The sequence below is a fragment of the Saccopteryx leptura genome, chromosome 3, assembly GCF_036850995.1.
Source record: "Saccopteryx leptura isolate mSacLep1 chromosome 3, mSacLep1_pri_phased_curated, whole genome shotgun sequence".
Lineage (NCBI taxonomy): Eukaryota > Metazoa > Chordata > Mammalia > Chiroptera > Emballonuridae > Saccopteryx > Saccopteryx leptura.
Genome location: NC_089505.1, coordinates 255,038,190 through 255,059,129, shown reverse-complemented (window position 1 = coordinate 255,059,129; position 20,940 = coordinate 255,038,190). Strand labels below are relative to the sequence as shown.

General features: G+C 35.9%; 1 protein-coding gene across 7 annotated transcripts in view; it reads left to right on the top strand.

The window, feature by feature from the left end:
* EHBP1 (EH domain binding protein 1) overlaps window positions 1-20,940 on the top strand; it is a 571,353-nt gene that overhangs the window by 508,515 nt on the left and 41,898 nt on the right. For 5 of the 7 annotated variants that reach the window (XM_066378173.1, XM_066378175.1, XM_066378171.1 and 2 more), the window contains 5 exons: window positions 3,884-3,991; window positions 7,414-7,538; window positions 9,936-10,074; window positions 10,226-10,332; window positions 12,970-13,093. In XM_066378173.1, the coding sequence (XP_066234270.1) occupies window positions 3,884-3,991; window positions 7,414-7,538; window positions 9,936-10,074; window positions 10,226-10,332; window positions 12,970-13,093 (603 nt within the window). The remainder of the gene's footprint in view (window positions 1-3,883; window positions 3,992-7,413; window positions 7,539-9,935; window positions 10,075-10,225; window positions 10,333-12,969; window positions 13,094-20,940) is intronic. The other 2 variants (XM_066378178.1, XM_066378177.1) reach the window with 1 other exon arrangement.

The window sequence follows — 20,940 nt, the reverse complement described above, 5'->3', positions numbered from 1 at the left end:
GAGACTGTCCTTATTGCTGGGTTATTAATCACACCAGTGGGATCCCCATTTTGCTGTGCAGTGTCAACTGGAATGCATTGTTTCATTCTAATGCATGGCCAAACTCCTTTTACCTTGTCCTGCATACATTCTACGTGCCATACTTACAAATCAGTTTCCATTGTTAATGGGTCTCTAATTTACTTTCTGCCATACTCACCTATGGGTTTTCAGTGGTTAGCCATAAAGATAAAGATATCAATATCAGTATAGGTATAGCTATATATATCAGTATAGGTATATATATATAGTGTATAGTGTCTTTAACACACAGAGATACACCTGCATTTTAATTCTGGTAGAATGCATTTAGAGTATTTCCTCAGGTGTTAAGAAATGTATAACATTAATTGTTGAAAAGAAGTCAAGAGTTTATTGTAAATCTGAAGTCAGTAAATGGAAAGAAAATGGAAATCCATTCTTAAGAAGATCTGAGCTTTATAGGAGATCAATTTTTACTCTTGCTCTCCCAAATAATAATCCTTTTATCTAAGGTTAGCAATACATATATAAACATTGAGTAACCCACTCAGCATTACTGGTGAATGGTAGTGTAGATAGAGATTTCATTTAGCTGGGAAATAAAATGGATGGTATCTGTTTAACATCAAACAGGAACGCAGCACTGTGTATAAGTGAGTAAAGAAAGGAGGTGCAATTTTCCAGAACCTGCAAATACCCATATTCTACCACATTACTAGATTTAACTGTTCCTTTTCATAGCAATGCTATCTTTCTAGTCACTCAGGCTGGAGAGTCAGTATTGACATGTGCCTCAACCTTCCTGTCCTCAGTATCCCTCCTCCAACCACCTACTACTATCCAGTCAATTTTCAAGTCATGTCATATCCACTTCCCAATTCTTTAGGTTAGGCTCTGCTTTCCATACTGCTTGCCTGGGGGTTGTGACAGTTCCCAGCCTGGATTTCCTGCCTCCAGCATTTCTGTGCTTCTTCCAACATGTAGGTCAGCAATCTTGCTTGAAGGATGATGTCACATGGATAATACATCCATGTGCAGTTTTCTAGTCTACTTTTTCTTTCACATAAGAAGGCATATCAGATTGTAAGCAAGAATGATATTCTAGAAATAGTATTGAAGCTACTCTACTTTATAAAAGACATAAGCTTCAGTGCTTTTATTACTGTTTTATGCACCATTCTTTGAATATAACCTACCCTTTTCTGCTGCCTGTAATGCCCTCCTCTCAACTGTACTTTTGATTTTATTTTATTTTTTAATAAATATATCATACCATTTATTAGCTACACTAGCAGGAGTTTTGGTTGTTTCATGAAACACAGTTTCGAAAAAATGTTAATTTTTTAAAAGTACCTCTCCTATATCGACTGTTTTTAAAATCTTGCACATTTCTTAAGACCCAATATAAAGGTTAATTCTTTCACAAAACAATTCCTGGTACTGTTGACAAAGAGTAATCTTTTCATTTTTGAATTGTCTTTGTATGTAACTTTTACCCCATAACACGTACCTGTCCTGTATGGTATTATAGTGACTTGACTTGAAGACATTTAAGGGGGAGTACAATTTGGTATCTGCTTAACATCTAATAGTGTGTTATAAATTGCAGATACTGTATACAGTAAAAGTTTCTTGAATAAAGGAATGTTGAATATTATGCTTTTATTCTAGATTAATTATGGTCAGTAATAATAAATAGAAACTGATTGGCAGCAACAAAGTACTGCCCTCTAAAAACTATTCATAGTAAACTATTTCCAACACAGTAATATGAGGAAGTGTTCTGAACCATTATTTAGCATTCAGAAAATATTTATTAATTCACTTATGTTTATTACAAAATTATTTAGAGAGGAATTTTTGAGGTACATTAATGAAGATGCTAACTTTTATGAAAGTAGTCAAATAGTTGTGCTAAGTTGATTAGAAAAGATCTCTCAACTAATTGTACTTAAATAATGTAGCCAAGTATAATGCCTTAGTGTCTTAAAAGCATTTAGCGATGTTTTCGGGGGGGGGGGGGCATTTCTCAATCTTTATTTCTTTGTTGTGTTCTAAATGGCTTAGACCAGGAATCGGGAACCTTTTTGGCTGCGAGAGCCATGAATGCCACATATTTTAAAATGTAATTCCATTAGAGCCATACAACGACCCGTGTACTTTACGCATTACCAATAAAAATTTGGTGTTGTCCAGAGGACAGGTGAGATTGGCTCCAGCCACCCGCAACCGTGAACATGAGCGGTAGGAAATGAATGGATTGTAATACATGAGAATGTTTTATATTTTTAACATTTTTTTATTAAAGATTTGTCTGTGAGCCAGGTGCAGCCATCAAAAGAGCCACATCTGGCTCGCAAGCCATAGGTTCCCGACCCCTGGCTTAGACAGTACATGAGAAGTCTTCAATAAATGTTAATTATTATCATTAATATTAATGCTTGTAGTAACTATTTACTTGTGAAACCCAAAATCAAACACAAAGGTATACAGGGAAAAGGATAAATTTAAGTTGTCCAATTAAAAAATAAGCTGTAGAGGCCCTGGCCGGTTGGCTCAGTGGTAGAGTGTCAGCCCAGCATGTGAAAGTCCCGGGTTGGATTCCTGGCCAGGGCACATAGGAGAAGCATCCATCTGCTTCTCCACTCTTTCCTCTCCTTTCTCTCTATCTCACTCTTCCCCTCCCACAGCCAAGGGTCCATTGGAGCAAAGTTGGCCCAAGCACTGAGGATAGCTCTGTGGCCTTCTTCTCAGGCTCTAGAATGGCTCCAATTGAAGTGGAGCAACGCCCCAGAGGGGCCAAGCATCGCCCCCTGGTGGACATGCGGTTGGATCCCGATTGGGCGCTTGCAGGAGTCTGTCTGCCTCCCCCCCCCCAGCTTCTCACTTCAGAAAAATACAAAAAAAAAAAAAAAAAAAGCTGTAGAGTGATAGGAATATTCTTCAACTCCTAGGGCTAGATAGATATTTCTTCAAAAGGTTACACTACCTATCAATGGCAGAATTTAAGATTAACCTCTAATATGCAAATCAAATTATTGCTATGCCTTTTAAAATGTATAAATATCAATATTACTTAACCAGTTTTATCAGTAGGATTTAGAAAGGGAAAAATATATAATAGAAATCTTTAATGTAAAGAAAGACTCCATTAATTAGTTGTGACCTAAAACATTTTACTAAGTATTAAAAAATCGTGTAAGACTTCCTCATTCTCATGCATTTAATTTGGAATAATAACAGTTTTATCCAGTTTTAACTCTCCCAAGGTGTACTGTTTTGTTTCTGAACTTTCTTTTACATAAAGGTACTGTCCATTCCAGTCTCAATCTTGCCTTTTAATTTATTAATAATGTTTTTATGATAACATTTCATAGCACAAAAGCATTCTTCTTTATACAAATGATTTAAATATAGCTACGAGTTTTTAAAGAATAAAATTTCTTTGTATATTTATATCTAATAAATGATAAAAATGTGAAATATAGAAATATTATTTAATGACATTGTTATCAAACCAACTTTATTTTTGTATGCTGTTATTAGAGATCACCAATAGAGTACCTTTTAAAATATAGGAACTCAGTGAGCTCAGTGATTCAGAGACAGCATGTATCAAATAGTCAAAACCTTTGCCATCTGCTTTGGTGTAACAATTCATCTTTGACATATGAATATAAAATATAAATGTTAATCCAATAGTGAGAGAGTGACTTAAAACTGATTTTTTAACTTGCTGATCTGTGTCAGACTTGAATTTGAATAACTCATTAAAATACTGGTTTTTCTTTAGTGTTTGGGACAAACAATATAAAACAAATAATGTACAATATACTAACATTATTGCTACATGTTCCTACAGATGAAAATGATAATATTGAGATAGATACTAACGAGGAGATTCCTGATGGCTTTGTTGTAGGAGGTGGAGAGGAACTTACTAACTTAGAAAATGACCTTGATACTCCCGGTAATTTCAAATTATAAATATTTTGTGTCCTGCTGCATGGCAAACTTTATCATTATATTTTTATTACCTCATCAATGGTGGTGTTCTTTTTTTAGTTTTGTTACATCTATGTTCTCATAAATCATTTAGCTAAATTCACCTTTTATCAATTTTGTTATTATTTTGTTATAGATTTAGTTTAAATTAGCAATAAAATTTGAATAGCAAATTGTAGTTTGTGTTCTCTTATTACTAAGATTCACTTTTATATTTTACATTATATGATACAATTTGTAGGCATTCAATAATTGGCTTCATTCTTTGCCTAAATATATATTTTGATGTGATATAAGGTATAGTGTAGTACCTATGGAATACTTCATATATAAATCAAATTTTATGATTTACATAAGAGTTGTTTTAGTTGTAATATTATTTACAAATTTTGTGCTTTAAATATTACTACTAATTAATTTATATATACTTACCTGATTATAGTAAGACACATTGAAAACTGCTTATATAGACTGCTATGAATTAATTGTGTATATCCATAAATGTTATATCAGTCACATTGGTAATTGACCTTCAAAGTTATTTTTTTAATATAAAGATACTTTCTTGTGGTTTAATAGATGAGTGTTTCATGGGCATTTGCTTTATAAGTCAGCAGTAAGTAGCAATACAAACCTTTGTATACCAGAGGGGCTCCATAAATATTTATTGAATTGAATTATAGCAATAAAAAGTATTTAGTGATCTTTTTAGACTTAAAAGTAAGGGACTAAAGTCCTTAATATATATCTTTTTCCTATAAAAAGCTAAAGGGAGGGAATGAGAGCAAGTCTTCTGCCTAGCACTGACATGCCCCTGAAATGCTAACCTGCTTCATTTCTTCCTCTATTTGAAATCATGCTATTATTTCTACAGAAAACCATCACCCAGGGTCTTTTTAACCATAGGAAGCACCCAATAAAACCCATGCCCTTTTGTCAGTAGCTCCTTTATGGTCCACTATTAAATTATACTCTGCTAGGTAGAGGTCCTGTATTTATAATTATGGAAGAATAGGGGAATGCTAATATTTAAGGAAAAAATTTAAATGTTTAACCCAAAATTAGGACTATCTTTTATTTCTTTCTATTTAAAATATCATAGAACTTAGATAAATTTGATTTTTCTTTTTGAAAATATTTTTGTTGCTGCTTACCCACCCTCTTACCACAATCACCACCAATGGCTTTATCAGACACGACAACTGGTGAGGTACATCCATAGTGCGAAATTAAAGCCTTAAGATTCAATTTATGGAAGTATAAAATCAGTGACCATAAGTGAGACATAATTTCTCATTTTACAATAGGTTATGAAGACAGAAAAAATTATCTCTTTCTTCAGTAATGTGAGGGGAATTTTCTAGTTTTAGACATAGCAACTTTGTGGCATACTTTCAAGTTTGGTTACTCTTAGACCTAATAGTCTTGACTCTGGGCCTTTTTAAAAACTCTTTTCCTACTTTATGCCAAAAAAGAAAACACATCTCAGTTTTCCTGTTTTGAAGTTAGCTAATATATTGTTTACAGCTCTCAAGAATGCCAATAAGTGTTGGCATGTACATAGGACAGGCTTTCCAAATCACACTATATTTTATTTCATGGCAATAAGAAATTGGAATGCAAACTGGAATCTGGAAGCAAGTAGTGTACATTATGATTTTTATCCTTGCTTTTATCCCCCCCCAATTTTTTTTAATATGTATATAAAAGTCATAATGTTTTAATAATAAATTGTTTAATCTTTATCTTGATTTGACCATAGTTCATCAGATATTGTTTAAAAGAGAAGCCTGGCAATATAAACTGACCAATTTGCATGAAAGTAATGATAATAGCATTTATTAAGAGTCTTATAATTAGAAAACCTATTAATCTTTATGAAAAATATTCACCAAATGGTTTCCATATCTTTTACAACCATATTATTAAAGAGAAGAGTTGCTTTTAATGTGTTTAAGTAGAATTATTTGTTTCCATTTGTCTCTGGACTATTTTATTACTAAAAATTAATATACTTGCTGAAAATAATTTGAAATTATTTATTTTAAAAGTTACAGCCATATTTTACTTACTTTAAATTTCTATCTGTATTTAATACATTCCAAAAGTTGAATGTCTTTATTGTATTTCTGCCCTCTAATTAGAAGGTATTTGTAAACATATACCCTGTTTCAATACTGGGTATATATGTGCACAGATAAACATTGGATTCTAATAGTGAATACATGACTGTCTGAAATCCTGTTAAACTTATTTTAATAATATATGTATAAATTTAATACACTAAGAGAATTGAAACTCTAAAATATAATTTAGAATCAAGTTTGTCACTTTCTAAAAATATCTACTTTATAATAGCTTGTTTTATTATATATAACCTAAGTAGTTACTCATATAGATATGTACATCAAATACAAACTTAGGTTTTCAGGTAAGCACAGCTACTATTAACTGTAGTATAACTGAATGGTCTTTAGATATAATGACTGTATTCTTTAAAGGGACTGATTTTTGGGTGTATATACATACACTAACAATATATGCTAAGCGACTAAATCTTAACTGTTCTTACCATAAAAAAGAAATAATTATATGATGTGATAGTGGAATTAACTAATGCTGCAGTGGTAATCATATTGTACTATATAAATGTATCAAATCAACACATTGTACACTTTATTTTTTTTTTATTTTTTATTTTTTCTTTCATTTTTCTGAAGCTGGAAACAGGGAGAGACAGTCAGACAGACTCCCGCATGCGCCCGACCGGGATCCACCCGGCACGCCCACCAGGGGCGACGCTCTGCCCACCAGGGGGCGATGCTCTGCCCATCCTGGGCGTCGCCATGTTGCGACCAGAGCCACTCTAGCGCCTGGGGCAGAGGCCACAGAGCCATCCCCAGCGCCCGGGCCATCTTTGCTCCAATGGAGCCTTGGCTGCGGGAGGGGAAGAGAGAGACAGAGAGGAAAGCGCGGCGGAGGGGTGGAGAAGCAAATGGGCGCTTTTCCTGTGTGCCCTGGCCGGGAATCGAACCCGGGTCCTCCGCACGCTAGGCCGACGCTCTACCACTGAGCCAACCGGCCAGGGCTGTACACTTTAAACTTATACAATTCTTTTTATCAATTATAAATAAAAAAAGAATATACTCAATATATGTAATAAAAAAAGAATATAGTCAATATATGTAATGACTACTCAATTATACAATAGTATATATAGTACATATGGAGTTCTGTAATATGTCTGGACTGATGTGTTATTACAAAACCCTAATACCCTTGGCTTTTTTTTAATATAGTGATATTTTTATGATGTTTTCTAAAATAATAGCCTATAGATCTAAATGGATCTGGCTCAGTAATTTATATTGTTTGCATATTTAACAGAACAAAACACCAAGTTGGTGGACTTGAAGCTGAAGAAGCTCCTAGAAGTTCAACCACATGTGGCAAATTCACTGTCCAGTACTTCTCAGAAAGCTGTAACGGAGAGCTCAGAGCAAGACATTAAGGTAAATCTTACTTTTTAAAATACTTGAATTGGTATCTGTGTATTCTCATTTCTACCAGCACTTTATAATCCTATAATGTTTCTTACCAAATTCTTCACATTAAGATTATGATATAAAACTTCTTGTTAAATAGCCAATAAATTAAATATCAATATAGTAATCAACATTCATCTACTTTTTTTCAGAGAAACTACTATTTTAAGTTGATATGTTGGTAAAAGTAGAAACTATTCCTGACTTCTATAGGTAGTTATATTTTTCTAAGAAGAATTTTGCTAAGAAAATTCTAGCATATTTTTCTATCATCCTCAACCTTTGCACTGTTTAAATGAACTAAAACTAATGTTAATTAATACCTGAACATGGTATGTGATAAAATATAAATTGTTATGAATTGCATGTTTTGTGTCCATACAAATTTTACCTTTTTAAAATATTTTTAGCCAAAATGCCACATTATTGTAATTATGGTTATTATTATTATTTGGCCCATTTATATTATCCCCATTCAAACCTACCCAACCTTCCTTGCACTGTATCATTAATATTTTTCTAGCTTTAGGGTACTTCCAGTCCTGTATAACTTTTCACCTACCTGCGAACTATGGGGACTGCCCTGCTGACTGAAAGGATTTCCTTCCCCTAACACAGAGATGCTTTGAAGTCCCAAAACAATGACTTTCATTGCTTTTTCCTTATAATGTCGGTTTCTATAAATTGGTGATGAAAGTGTGTGGCAGAACCAGAAGACTTTTGGTCTCTATCTTTGAACAAAAGGAAGCCTGGATCAGGTCTGATTTTTTGCATTCAATTTAGCTTTCTGCAGTGGATTTAATGCAGAATGAAGCTGGCCTAAGAATAATACAATGGATTGAAAAGGCTAACTGAATTAGTGGGTTTAGAGGAATACATTTGTAAAGTGGCAGAAGTCCCCAGTCATAAAAAGGTTTCTTAAGATGGGATTTGCTGGCTAATCGCACCAATATTTTAGCATGTTGCCAGGCCTCAAAAAATTTAGTTTGTTTATTTTGGTAAAGACTTGAGATGTAGACTTTTGGGCAGTTATTATGGTAACAGCAGAATGCACACTTTTCTAAACAAACAAACAAACAAACAAATTAAAGCCAAAATAGTTTCTATTCTAGCTACATACTAGCATACTATAAGCATGATACTAATAAATATATAACTTTTAAAAATAAATAGAGATATTTTCATTCTTAAGTTTTAATTATTTAAGTAGATTAAATTGGTCTTGCTTTCCAAAAAGCTATTGTTGTAATTATTTTTAAAGTTATTTCAACAAAAGATGTGCTTAAAACAGCTTGTCTTTGTATGGATCTTTTTAGTTAAGATTTTTTAAATGGTGCTTATAAAGAACATATAGAGTCCATCTGTTCTCTTGAAGCTTTCAGCATTGATTTGGGGTTTTATTTTTTTTTTAATAAAATGCAGTTTACACGTTTATAAATGAGGCATTCTGTGTTTGTGGAAAAGGATAAACTGTTACCTTCCCTTGAGGATTCTGTATCCCAGGCCTCCTTGAGGCTAGAGAATAGGCCATTGGAGGACTCCCTCATTACCGATTGTCTCAATGCAGAGGAAGGGCAAAGTCTTGGTTGCTTTTGATAACCAGTTTCAGCATTCAGCAGGCTTAGCTATTAGTCATGCATCTTAGCCTTTCCCTATTTACTTTCAAAACACTTAATAAAAATAATAAAAGATTAGGTATAAAATGAAATATTTGTTTGGTACACAGCACCTCGGTATCTGCGGCTTCCACACACTGCAGTGGTTCAGTCTTCTGGGATATTTCTTGTTGATAGAAACATTTGAATTTGTTACCAGTATTAACATAGGAAGCTCTAGAAAAGATAATTTTAGTTTCCTTAGCTGTAAAGGGCTTACTTACAAATCTGGCTTTGGAAAGTTATAGCTGATGAAATGCAGTTCAGTGGGGTAGTATTATAATCCTACCTTTTAACCTTCATCCAGCATTAGTAGTTTATCTCAATGGGCATAAAATTAGAAACTAGTTCTTGTCATACAAGTGTGTGGGGCTGTACAAACCTATGGGGCAGAATAACGGTGGGGGAGGGATAGACAGAGGCAACATGGCTTTTAAATTATACATATCATCTGGAGAAAACACAGAGGTTCATAGTGTTTGATGAACCAAAGTTAGCAAGAGTGATTCTTCATTTAAACCACGGCTCCCATAGTTTTTGATGACGGGTAACAGAACTTGCAGTTGAGCTATTTAGAGCTCTTTAAAATCTCTTTTCTTTCAAAAAGTTTCTAAATTGGCATTATCTTAAATTAATAAACTTTGTTTTACTAATGTGCAATTTCATGTTTATAGTATCAGGACTGTTACCATGTTTGTTTTCATTTTAGAGTGACACAGAAGATCTCCGGACTGAGCGATTACAAAAAGCAACAGAACGATTTAGAAATCCTGTTGTGTTCAGCAAAGATTCTACAGTCAGAAAAACTCAACTTCAGTCTTTCAGTCAATATGTTGAGACTAGACCAGGTAGGTACACTTCTTAAGATGTTTTCCTACCTTATAATTTAACAGTATTTAACTGTGTATGTGTATTATAAAGCTGATAATATAAATTCACATTTCAATACACAAATATCAAGCTTTATAATAATTTTACATGTCTTTTCTTTTTTTTAAGATATGAAAAGGCAGAGATCAATACAAGAAGATACAAAGAAAGGAAATGAGGAGAAGGCAGCGATAACTGAAACTCAGAGGAAGCCATCAGAAGATGAAGTGCTTAATGTATATTAATTTTTTGTGTGGTTTCATGATTGCTGATAATTCCAAACTGTATGTGGAAATAGTGCCTTTATTTGTTAAAATGAGATGTTAGGTTTTTTAAGATGTCAATCTCCAGTGCATTCAAAGCAGAGTGAGAGGGGTGCACTGTTGAATTAGTCTGCAGTGTGGTGATAATTGACAGATAAAAAAAATGAATTTTTCAGAGTTCCACAGCCCCAGCTTCCTTGAGACATTTCCATCAGGGCACTTCCCATAAAGAGATTCCAGTATTGATCTACCGGGAGGATTTTAATTATTACAATAGCAGATACCACAGAGCTGCAGTTAGAGGGAAAAGTCACATGAGACCTGCTAGAATTTCTCAGCCAACCCATTTTGTTGGCTTGGGTTAATGGGTGTTCAACCTTTCCATTATCCAGATCAGCCGTGAATTACTAGCTGAATGATGTTTGCATTAATATAATATATATGGTAATTTCTTCACTTAATTAACGGGGAGGTTCAGCTCAGTAGGGGTATGGGCTGATCATGTGTAAAATTGATTTGTGAGGGAAATATTTGATAGACCGCAGGGAGAAAGCTGCTTTTGATGGACAGCTGGGGGACAGAAGCAGGAAGAACAAGTTTTAACTTGAATTTTTGTCTGGAAGCATAGCTGTCTTTAATGGTGCTACTTTTTTATTACCTACAGTTGGTGTAAATATTTTTATTGTTTTTACTGTTAAAATAGTCTTTGCTGGATTCTAATATAGTTGTAAGTTCACCCAGAGTTACAAACCACATTTTAGGGCCCAAAAAACTTCTTATTTTTAAGCTATACTAAGACCCCAGTACATAGAATAGCTGCCTGAAATATTCTGATGAGATATTCCATATAATTTTTAAGTTACAGAATAAGTGAGGATACTGTATACTCACACTAAAGAAATCTGATTATAAACTTTGTTACTGTTTTTAACTGAATTAATCCATAAAAGCAGTGAAGTTTTATGTGTTGCTTACCACTTTACCACTTCTGCTTTCTTATATCTTTGTTACTTCTATTGTCTTTGCAAGCTACTGTGGTGGTTTTGATCCTCTGGATGGGAGTGGGAAAAATTCTTTTTGAAAATGCTCTGCTTTCTGGCAGATAGGTACAAAAGCCATTCACTAGATTATTCCAGATTTCAAAGTTACCGTTAGCGTTTCTTCTGTTATATTTCATACTGAGATAGAATAATATCTATTTGTATGAATCTTTAAAAAATACAGTAACATTTGATTACACTATCCTGAGAAATTACCAGTTTTATAATTTCTTAAAGCATTTCAATTTTAAGTTTGTCAGCTACCATACTCAATTTATCAATAAATGGATATAAATTGAGTTAACATGTTAGTACCAGTTATTTACTAGTTCTAAAGCTATGTAAGTTATACATATGGCTAGACATGAGAATTCAAAATACGCTCATTAATAACATACTTCTTGATTTTTGTTTTTTGTTTAAGGAGTACTGAAAGATAATTCCTCATGGCTTCTTAGATATTAATATGCTTTTAGGTAGGGAAGAGATTTATCAGCAGAGGATTGTTCACATTTATTTCTCTGAATAAATAATGTTTTTAGTGCTGCTGGTAGTGGTGGTGGTAGTGAGAGTAATCACTTACGCAGTTCTTCAGTGTTTCTCAGCTACTTAGGAAACATAGCCCTAGAAATGTCACAAGGTAAACAGGTATTCCAGAGGGAGCTATAATTAACCCATTTGTAACTATACCATAGATAATAACCCTGCTCCCTAATGATTTAAATTTATAATATGAAAATAAGAATTTAGACTACTGGCACTATATAATAGAACTGCTAAAATGATACTTCTAAGAATAATTTTTTTAACACTGATGGTTGTAAAATGTAAAATTTCAAGGTGAAATCTAAATTTGGTTAAATGGAAAATTAACGAAGTCAGTGTACTAGTTGCATTAGATTCTATGCGTAGCAAGGTTTGAAACCACCTGTCAAGTTAGAATTCACAGCTACAATACTTAGTAATGCATTAATGGAAAGACATGTTAAAGTATAAGAGCCAGCTGGAGGGAACACTGAAGATATCAGAAACTTCTCTTTTATCATTTTTAAAAGCATTTTAAATAATATAATCACTATGAAAACAAGAATGTCTCTTTAATTTTATATTTTTTGTAAGAGCAAATTTGTCTGATTTTTCAGGATAGCTACTTTAAGAAACAATTCTCTAGTAAAAGTCAGTTTTGTATATTTTGATTTTGAATTAAAGGTGTCACTGGTGTTTGTTTTGACAGTCACCAGGGGGAAAATTGTCTTCTGTCCTTGTCCATGCTTAAATAACTCTGACTCAACTGTAAAGATTTCTTTTCTTAGTGTAAACTTCATAAATCTGGCAAATCTGGCTGTGAAATTATATTACTAAATGGTTGATATTTTCTCTATTCATAAAAGTTTTGCTATACATAATACATATGAAAATGCTTTGAATCACAGGGAGTTGCTTTTTGGTACTAAGGGTGATACTAAGGGTATATTTGGTCTCTAGGTAAGTGCTTTACTAAGTGTTTGTAGAAAGGAAAAATGCAACTTACAAGTGATTTTTTTTTCTTCCTGTTTGTTCTCGTTAACAGAAAGGATTCAAAGACACCAGTCAGTATGTTGTAGGAGAATTGGCAGCACTAGAGAATGAGCAGAAGCAAATTGACACCCGTGCCGCGCTGGTGGAGAAGCGCCTTCGCTATCTCATGGACACAGGTACGGTGCCCAATTACACTGTAAACAGTTTTGGCAAATTGAGCGTTCACAAACTCTTATAGAGTTTTGGAAGTGTGAATCTTTGAAGCCTGAATGTTCAGCAGAACTGCCTTGAAAATAAAAAGGCTGAGATTTGCAGCCACCTCTCTGGGCCCTGGTGATAAGAGTGCCTTCATGGGAAGTGATAACTCGCCCTGATACCGTGTGAGCCAGCACTATTGAACAGTGTGCTCATCCATGCAGAGTTGGAATACACATCTGTGCCTCATTGATATGCCACTGCTTTAAAAAAAAGTGAGATCTTCACTGTTCTACTGATTCATTGGGAAAAAAAAAGATTTGGCCAGCTAAAGCCATGTACTGCATGAAACAGAGCACTGTGCAGAGGAGAAGGCTCCGTGGACTAGATCACTGAAATTTGAGAATACTATCTGGTTACTGATGCTCCACAAATTTTTTTTTCAAGAGAACAGATTTTTAAAAGTCTGTAATACTTTGTGTCACAGTTGCATTTGAAAGGATTAAGGTATATAGGAAGGTTTGTGAAAATAGGTTAGAGCAGCAAGTTAGCTCCTAACCAGAGGGTAGATTGGCATTTAATACTGATTGCCAATAGTGATTGAATAGCTCTAAATGCACAGTAAGCTATTGGGGAAAAAAACAGTATGTGTGTTTACACACACACACACACACACACACACACACATATCTCTCTCAAATGTTGCTCCTACAAAAGGGGTAGAAAGGAGAAATAAATTCAAATTACACCAAATTAAAGTAAATTATATTAAAGAAAACATCAAAATATAAAAGTAGAAAATCTATTTCTTTAATCAAATTAATCAATTTTATGGCAATGTTAAAATAGATTAATAAAACAGTAAATTAGATTAATAAATTAGTCGTAGATTAGGATTGGAAAGCTTTCCTGAAAGTTTTCTTCATTTCCCAAGAACATAATTAAAGAACTTCTCAAAAGAAAAAAGGTATGTGTATACATATCTATTTATGGGACATTTCAAAAATACCTAAATTAGAAAGACTTTGGGCTTTATCTGGCCCATTGGGTTTCAAATTATGTTCTGTGAAGCCCTAAAGCTTCTTCTGAGGCACCTGAGTACTGCCAGGACTATAAGGGAGCAGAAAGCAGACAGGTGTCTAGATTTCTCACCTTACTTTAAACAGAATAGCTCTGAGTTTATTTATTTGAAATAGCAAGATTCTTGGAAGAGTTTATTAAAGAAAAGGTTCTACTACTTAAAATTTAAAACCTAAAGAAACTTTTAAAAATGTTTGAAAAATTTACCTAACCCTTTCATTGTATAGAGGAGACAAAGGCTCAAGAAAAGCTCAAAGTCACATAGATCAGTAAATGGCCAACCTTGGACTAGAATTTCAGTCACCAGAAGCCTATCATACAGGATCCTTCCTTCTACACCAGTTACCTAGAACACATTTATCATTGACCTAACACGTTACCTGTATGCTCAATCTTATACATAGCATTTGTTTGGATTCAATAGATATCCCTAAACCAATGTATTGTTTCATATTTACTTTTTTTTTTTTCTGAAGCTGGAAACGGGGAGAGACAGTCAGACAGACTCCCGCATGCGCCCGACCGGACCCACCCGGCACGCCCACCAGGGGCGATGCTCTGCCCACCAGGGGGCGATGCTCTGCCCCTCCGGGGCGTCGCTCTGCTGTGACCAGAGCCACTCCAGCGCCTGGGGCAGAGGCCAAGGAGCCATCCCCAGCGCCCGGGCCATCCTTGCTCCAATGGAGCCTTGGCTGCAGGAGGGGAAGAGAGAGACAGAGAGGAAGGAGGGGGGGGGGGGTGGAGAAGCAAATGGGTGCTTCTCCTATGTGCCCTGGCCGGGAATCGAACCCAGGTCCCCCGCACGCCAGGCCGACGCTCTACCACTGAGCCAACCGGCCAGGGCCTTTTTTTTATTTCTAAGGGACTTTGAAAATATTGGTTATGTTAGCTATATAAAAATGTAAACTAGGGCTTGACCAGGCAGTGGCACAGTGGATAGAGCATTGGCTGGGATGCAGAGGACCCAGGTTCAAAAGCGCATGGTCTCTGGCTTGAGAGCATGCTCACCAGTTTGAGCACACACTCACCATTTTGAGCATGGGGTTGTTGCTGGCTTGAGCGTGGGATCATAGACATGACCCCATGGTTGCTGGCTTGAGCTCAAAAGGTTGCTGGCTTGAGCCCAAGGACGCTGGCTTGAGCAAGGGGTCACTGGCTCTGCTGTAGCCCCCCAATCAAGGCACATATGAGAAAGCAAACAATGAACAACTAAGGAGCTGCAATGAAGAATTGATTCTTTTTCTCTCTCTTCCTGTCTGTCCCTATCTGTCCCCTCTGTCTCTCTCTCTTTCACCCCCCACCCCAAAATGTAACTAGGAAGTACAATTTCTGCAATACATTTTAAAATTATTGCCATTAAATATTTTAAGGAGACTAAATTTTTAAAATTCTTTTAAGAACCACCTTTTCTTTTTGTATTGGATAAAATAGATGTTACTACAAGAACCCTTGTGCCACTAGAAAAAAAGCTAGAAATTCTTTCCTTCCCTTCATTCACACTTGAGGCCTGATTTATTGAGAATTCCAGCCAAAGAGACTCAAGTTCTCCTTCCCATTCCACATATTACCAGTGATGCTTTGAAATGGCTCTATTACAACTACAGATCATTTATCGTCTGAAAGGTGTGGAGTACAGATTGATACTAAATCCTTTCAGGGCTTTGTATTCCTTACTGTGCAGAAGAGAAGGTGATCTATACTTGGGTTTGCTACTGCAGATTCAGGCTAAAATTGACTTTGTTCTTCAACTTAATAAGCTCTAAGAATCACACTGTCTTGAACCTCCTTCAGCCCAAATTATGGTTTCCTAAGATACCTAATAACTTTATGGTTGCCTAAAGCCTACCTAATAACTGAAGTAAGAAATAATATATTAGAATTGGAAAGTATATATTCATTCTTTTCTTTTGGGGGATTCTAATAGTTCCAACTTTTCATTCATTATGGTAGTTAGTATCTTTTCTCTGATACGTTAGTGTTTTTAGTGTACTTTCTGAATCTTGATCTTAGAATTAAATAGAGCCAATGGTATCCATAGTCTTTACATAAACTAAAGCTCAGATGGGGAAACTAACTCATTTAAGACGGACTAATTAGGCTGACCTGTGGTGGCACAGTGGATAAAGCGTCGACCTGGAACGCTGAGATCACAGGGTTGAAACCCTGGGCTTTCCCAGTCAGGGCATATACAACAAGCAGCCAATGAACAACTAAAGTGGAGCAACTGTAAGTGATACTTCTCACTCTCCTCCTCCTTCTCTCTGTAAAATCAATAAATCTTTAAGACAGACTAATTAGTAATGTTTGAATTAGGGCTTGAACCTGAGTTTTTAAGTTTTCTAGCTCTTGAATCATTCCTCTTTCCCACCATATTTTCTTTACAGAACAAATATACTTTATAGACTGACTATATACAATATTTTATTGATTTGAAGTTCACATATCATAAATTAAAACATACAAATCAGTAGCATTTAGCATATTCATACTGTTAAACACTCACCACCACTATTTCCAGAGTTTATCACCCTAAACAGAAACTCATAAGTAGAATCTAACAGTAGTTGTCCTTTTATATCTGGCTTCTTTCACTTAACATATTTTTGAGATTCATTCATGTTATATAACATGTACTTTGGTTCAGTGTTAGAGCATTGGCCTGGTGTGTGGATGTCCTGGGTTCGCTTGCCAGTCAGGGCACACAGGAGAAGCGCCCATCTACTTCTCCATCCCTCCCCATCTTGCTTCTTGCTTCTCTCTCTCTCTCCCTCTCCCTCTCCCTCTCCCTCTCCCTCTCCCTCTCCCTCTCCCTCTCCCTCTCCCTCTCCCTCTCCCTCTCCCTCTCCCTCTCTCCCTCCCTCCCTCTCCTCCTGCAGCCATGGCTCAGTTGGAGTGAGTTGGCCCCAGGCACTGAGGATGGCTCCACAGCCTCCGCCTCAGGCACTAAGAAGAGCTCAGTTACTGAGCAACAGAGCTATGCCCAGATGGGCAGAGTTTGCTCCCTAGTGGGCTTGCTGGGTGGATCTCACTGCCTCCCCTCCTCATGTACCATTTATTTCTTTATGGTTAAATATACTACTCACAAAAATTAGGGGATATTTCAAAATGAATATGAAGTGATAAAAAAAAGTATTTGATTTTTTTTTGTATTTTTCTGAAGCTGGAAACGGGGAGAGACAGTCAGACAGACTCCCGCATGCGCCCGACCGGGATCCACCCGGCACGCCCTCCAGGGGCGACGCTCTGCCCACCAGGGGGCGATGCTCTGCCCATCCGGGGCATCGCTCTGTTGCGACCAGAGCCACTCCAGCACCTGGGGCAGAGGCCAAGGAGCCATCCCCAGCGCCCGGGCCATCCTTGCTCCAATGGAGCCTCGGCTGCAGGAGGGGAAGAGAGAGAGACAGAGAGGAAGGAGAGGGGGAGGGGTGGAGAAGCAGATGGGCGCTTCTCCTGTGTGCCCTGGCTGGGAATCGAACCCGGGACCTCTGCATGCCAGGCCGACGCTCTACCACTGAGCCAACTGGCCAGGGCCTTGATTTTTTTTTTAAACAAGAACATCAGAAAAGCAAATGGCAAGTCAAAGAAAGCTGATTATGCAGATGAGATGCAAAACCAACTTTTATTTCATTGGTGAAAATGCACTATACAAAAGGCTGTAAATACTGGAGTATCTGCATATTTTTGATCCCCTAATTTTTGTGAGCAGTGTAATATACCACATTTTATTTCTTTATGTATTTATCCATTGAGGTACAGTTCAATTTATCCATTGAAAATACAGTTGTGCCTGACCTGTGGTGGCGCAGTGGATAAAGCATCGACCTGGAAATGCTGAGGTCGCCGGTTCGAAACCCTGGGCTTGCCTGGTCAAGGCACATATGGGAGTTGATGCTTCCAGCTCCTCCCCCTTTCTCTCTCTCCCTCTCTCTCTCCTCTCTAAAAATTAATAATAAATAAAATTAAAGAAAATACAGTTGTATTTTCACCTTTTGGCTACTATCAAAATTTGTGTACAAACATCTCTTTGAATCTCTGTTTTTAGTTCTTTGGGATATATACCTAGAGTTGGAATTGCTGGGTCATATGGTAATTCTCTATTTAACTTTTTGAGAACTAGACTCAATTTTAAATGGGTTGTAAAATATATTTAGAAGGTGTTTTGTGGACTTGAGAATATATTTTCCAAAGGAAGCACTGTTGAAAGCATCCACAGCCCCAACAAACCTACTAGAAAAACTATTTATTTAATATATAACCATACTGACCAGTGGTGGCACAGTGAGTAGAACGTTGACCTGGGACACAGTGATCCCAGGTTCAAAACTCTGATATCGCTAGCTTAAGCGTGGGCTCATCTGGTTTGAGCGCTTGATCGCCAGCTTGAGCATGGGATCATCAACATGATTCCATGGTTGCTGCCTTGAGCCCCAAGTTTGCTGGCTTGAAGCCCAAGGTCGCTGGCTCAAGCCCAAGGTCACTGGCTTAAGCAAGGGGTCACTGGCTTGACTGGAACCCCTGGTCAAGTCATGTCTGAGAAGCAATCTGTGAACAACTAAAGTGCCACAACTACAAGTTTATGCTTCTCATCTCTCTCCCTTCTTGTCTGTTTCTCAAATAAATAAATATAAATAAATAAATAAATAAATAAATAAATAATAAAATAATATGAAAAGTTGTCCTATATTTGCGTCATTGGTTTCCAGAGCTTGAACAGCTCTGGGTTTTTAGCACCAGACCCTTGGACATTGAAGCTCTCTAGCATGCTGAGAAGGAGGTAGGTGGAATCTGGATGGTGACCTAGACTGCTGGGCATTTCTTCTGGTATTTCAGAGAAGACTCTAGCAAGAAAGGAGCAAAGGAATGTAAGACAGAGCCTCAGTTATTCAGCAACAAGATGGGGATGTGCCAGGGATGAAAGGGCAGTGGAGAAGGAAGGGCTCAAGAGATCCCAACATCTCTTTGGGGGAACATCAGTGGCAGAAACTGAGCAGCTGTAGGGATTTTTATTTCTGAAATTGAGTAATCCTAAATCAGTGATAGAATACTAAATAGCATTATTGTATATATATGTGTGTGTGTGTTTTCTGCCATTCCACTTTGGGATCTGTAAAATCCTTATGCAAATACTAGGAAATTTTTTTTCATCAGCTTTTAAATTTTTTTGTTATTACGTTGTTTTTGAGTTTTGGTTTGGTGATTGTTGCAGAGGATGAATTTTTACATTTCTAGCACATAAAGTTTGTAGTGGTTACTTCTTTGGGAAATGAACACTTATTAGAAACACATGTGCATTCTAAGCTGGCATTAAGTACCGCATTAATGGATCCTTTAGCAGCAATGTTGTAACCCTTAAAAAGGGGAGTTTAGAATAAAAATGTTGATGGGCCCTTTTACTCACATGCTGCAAATAATGTTACTATAATAAATGCTACTTATTTTCTATTTCTAATCTGTTTTCATTTGATGATTATCAAGCTTTATTACTATAGAATGTAGTATCTTAAACTCATAATTTGTTTTTTAAGAAAGAAAGTGCCAATATTTTATTTACAATTTGAATATAAAACAATAGTGGGGAATTACAATAAAATTCCATCTTACAACTTTATAATTTGTAAGCATTGATAAAAAATTATCATGATTACTTCCTTAAGTCCCTGGGCCAAAAATACTAATTCAGCAGCTTTTTATAGGCTATCTACTTCAAGAAACCTAACTGACCACTTAAAATATTAAATATACCTTGGGGGAAAAAAGAATTAAAAGAATAACTTTTCTGCATATTTCTCAGACTGTTTCTTTACTTTATCATTTGAGGAGCACAGCATAGTTTTAAATCAGAGAACTGGTCCCACAAATAAAATTTTTGAGTTCTAAAGGTGACACTGTTGATATTTATTGCATACTTATATGTCTGGCTCTATGGAAAATGTTTTAAATGCATTATTTCCTTCTACAGTAGCCTTACGAGATAACTGGGACTATTAATAACCACATTTTTAGTGAAGAAACTGAGGCTCAGAGAAGGAAGTAACTTGCCCGGTTTATACAGTTCTCAAGTGGTGGATCCAGGAGTCGAACCATGTCTGGAGGCTCTGGAACCCAACTTCCTGATACCACATAACATGATCTCTGCTTCATCTCTCAATATTCTGAAAGATGAACTTCTGCTTTTTCTAGTATCTTATTACTAATTCTCTGGAACCTCTTATCACCAGTTTTTTTAATTTTTTAATTAGTAACTCAGAAATAACAGATATTTATTTGACTTATGAAAAAAGGTACTTTACCAACCCTTTTGGTCCATTAAGAGACCCAGCAAGCTCATGTTTCTCTTAATGTTATTTCTTTGCCCTGTTCATCATAATGTAGTATGCATGAAAATTAGTCAGCAAAATATCCTCATTTGGAATAATCAAAGAGATAAAAACAAGCTTCTCTTCAAAAGAAGCATCTAACTTTTTGCTGATCTTTACAAGGTTCTGAAACTTGAGCATTACAGCCTACAGAGAGTAGTTTTAGTCTCAGCTACTAATATCTGAAGACAATTTTCTGAAATACATAAAATAACTTAAAAAGTTTTAAGTGACTGACTTCAAAATTAATATAATTTTTATAGTAGCAGCTTACAATTTATGGCATTGGATATATATGTACATTTTCTATGTTAAAGTCCCTTATATTTGCTCTTAAAATAAAAATGTGATCTTGATTGAATATGAAAATGTAATTTCAGCTATTTCAAGAA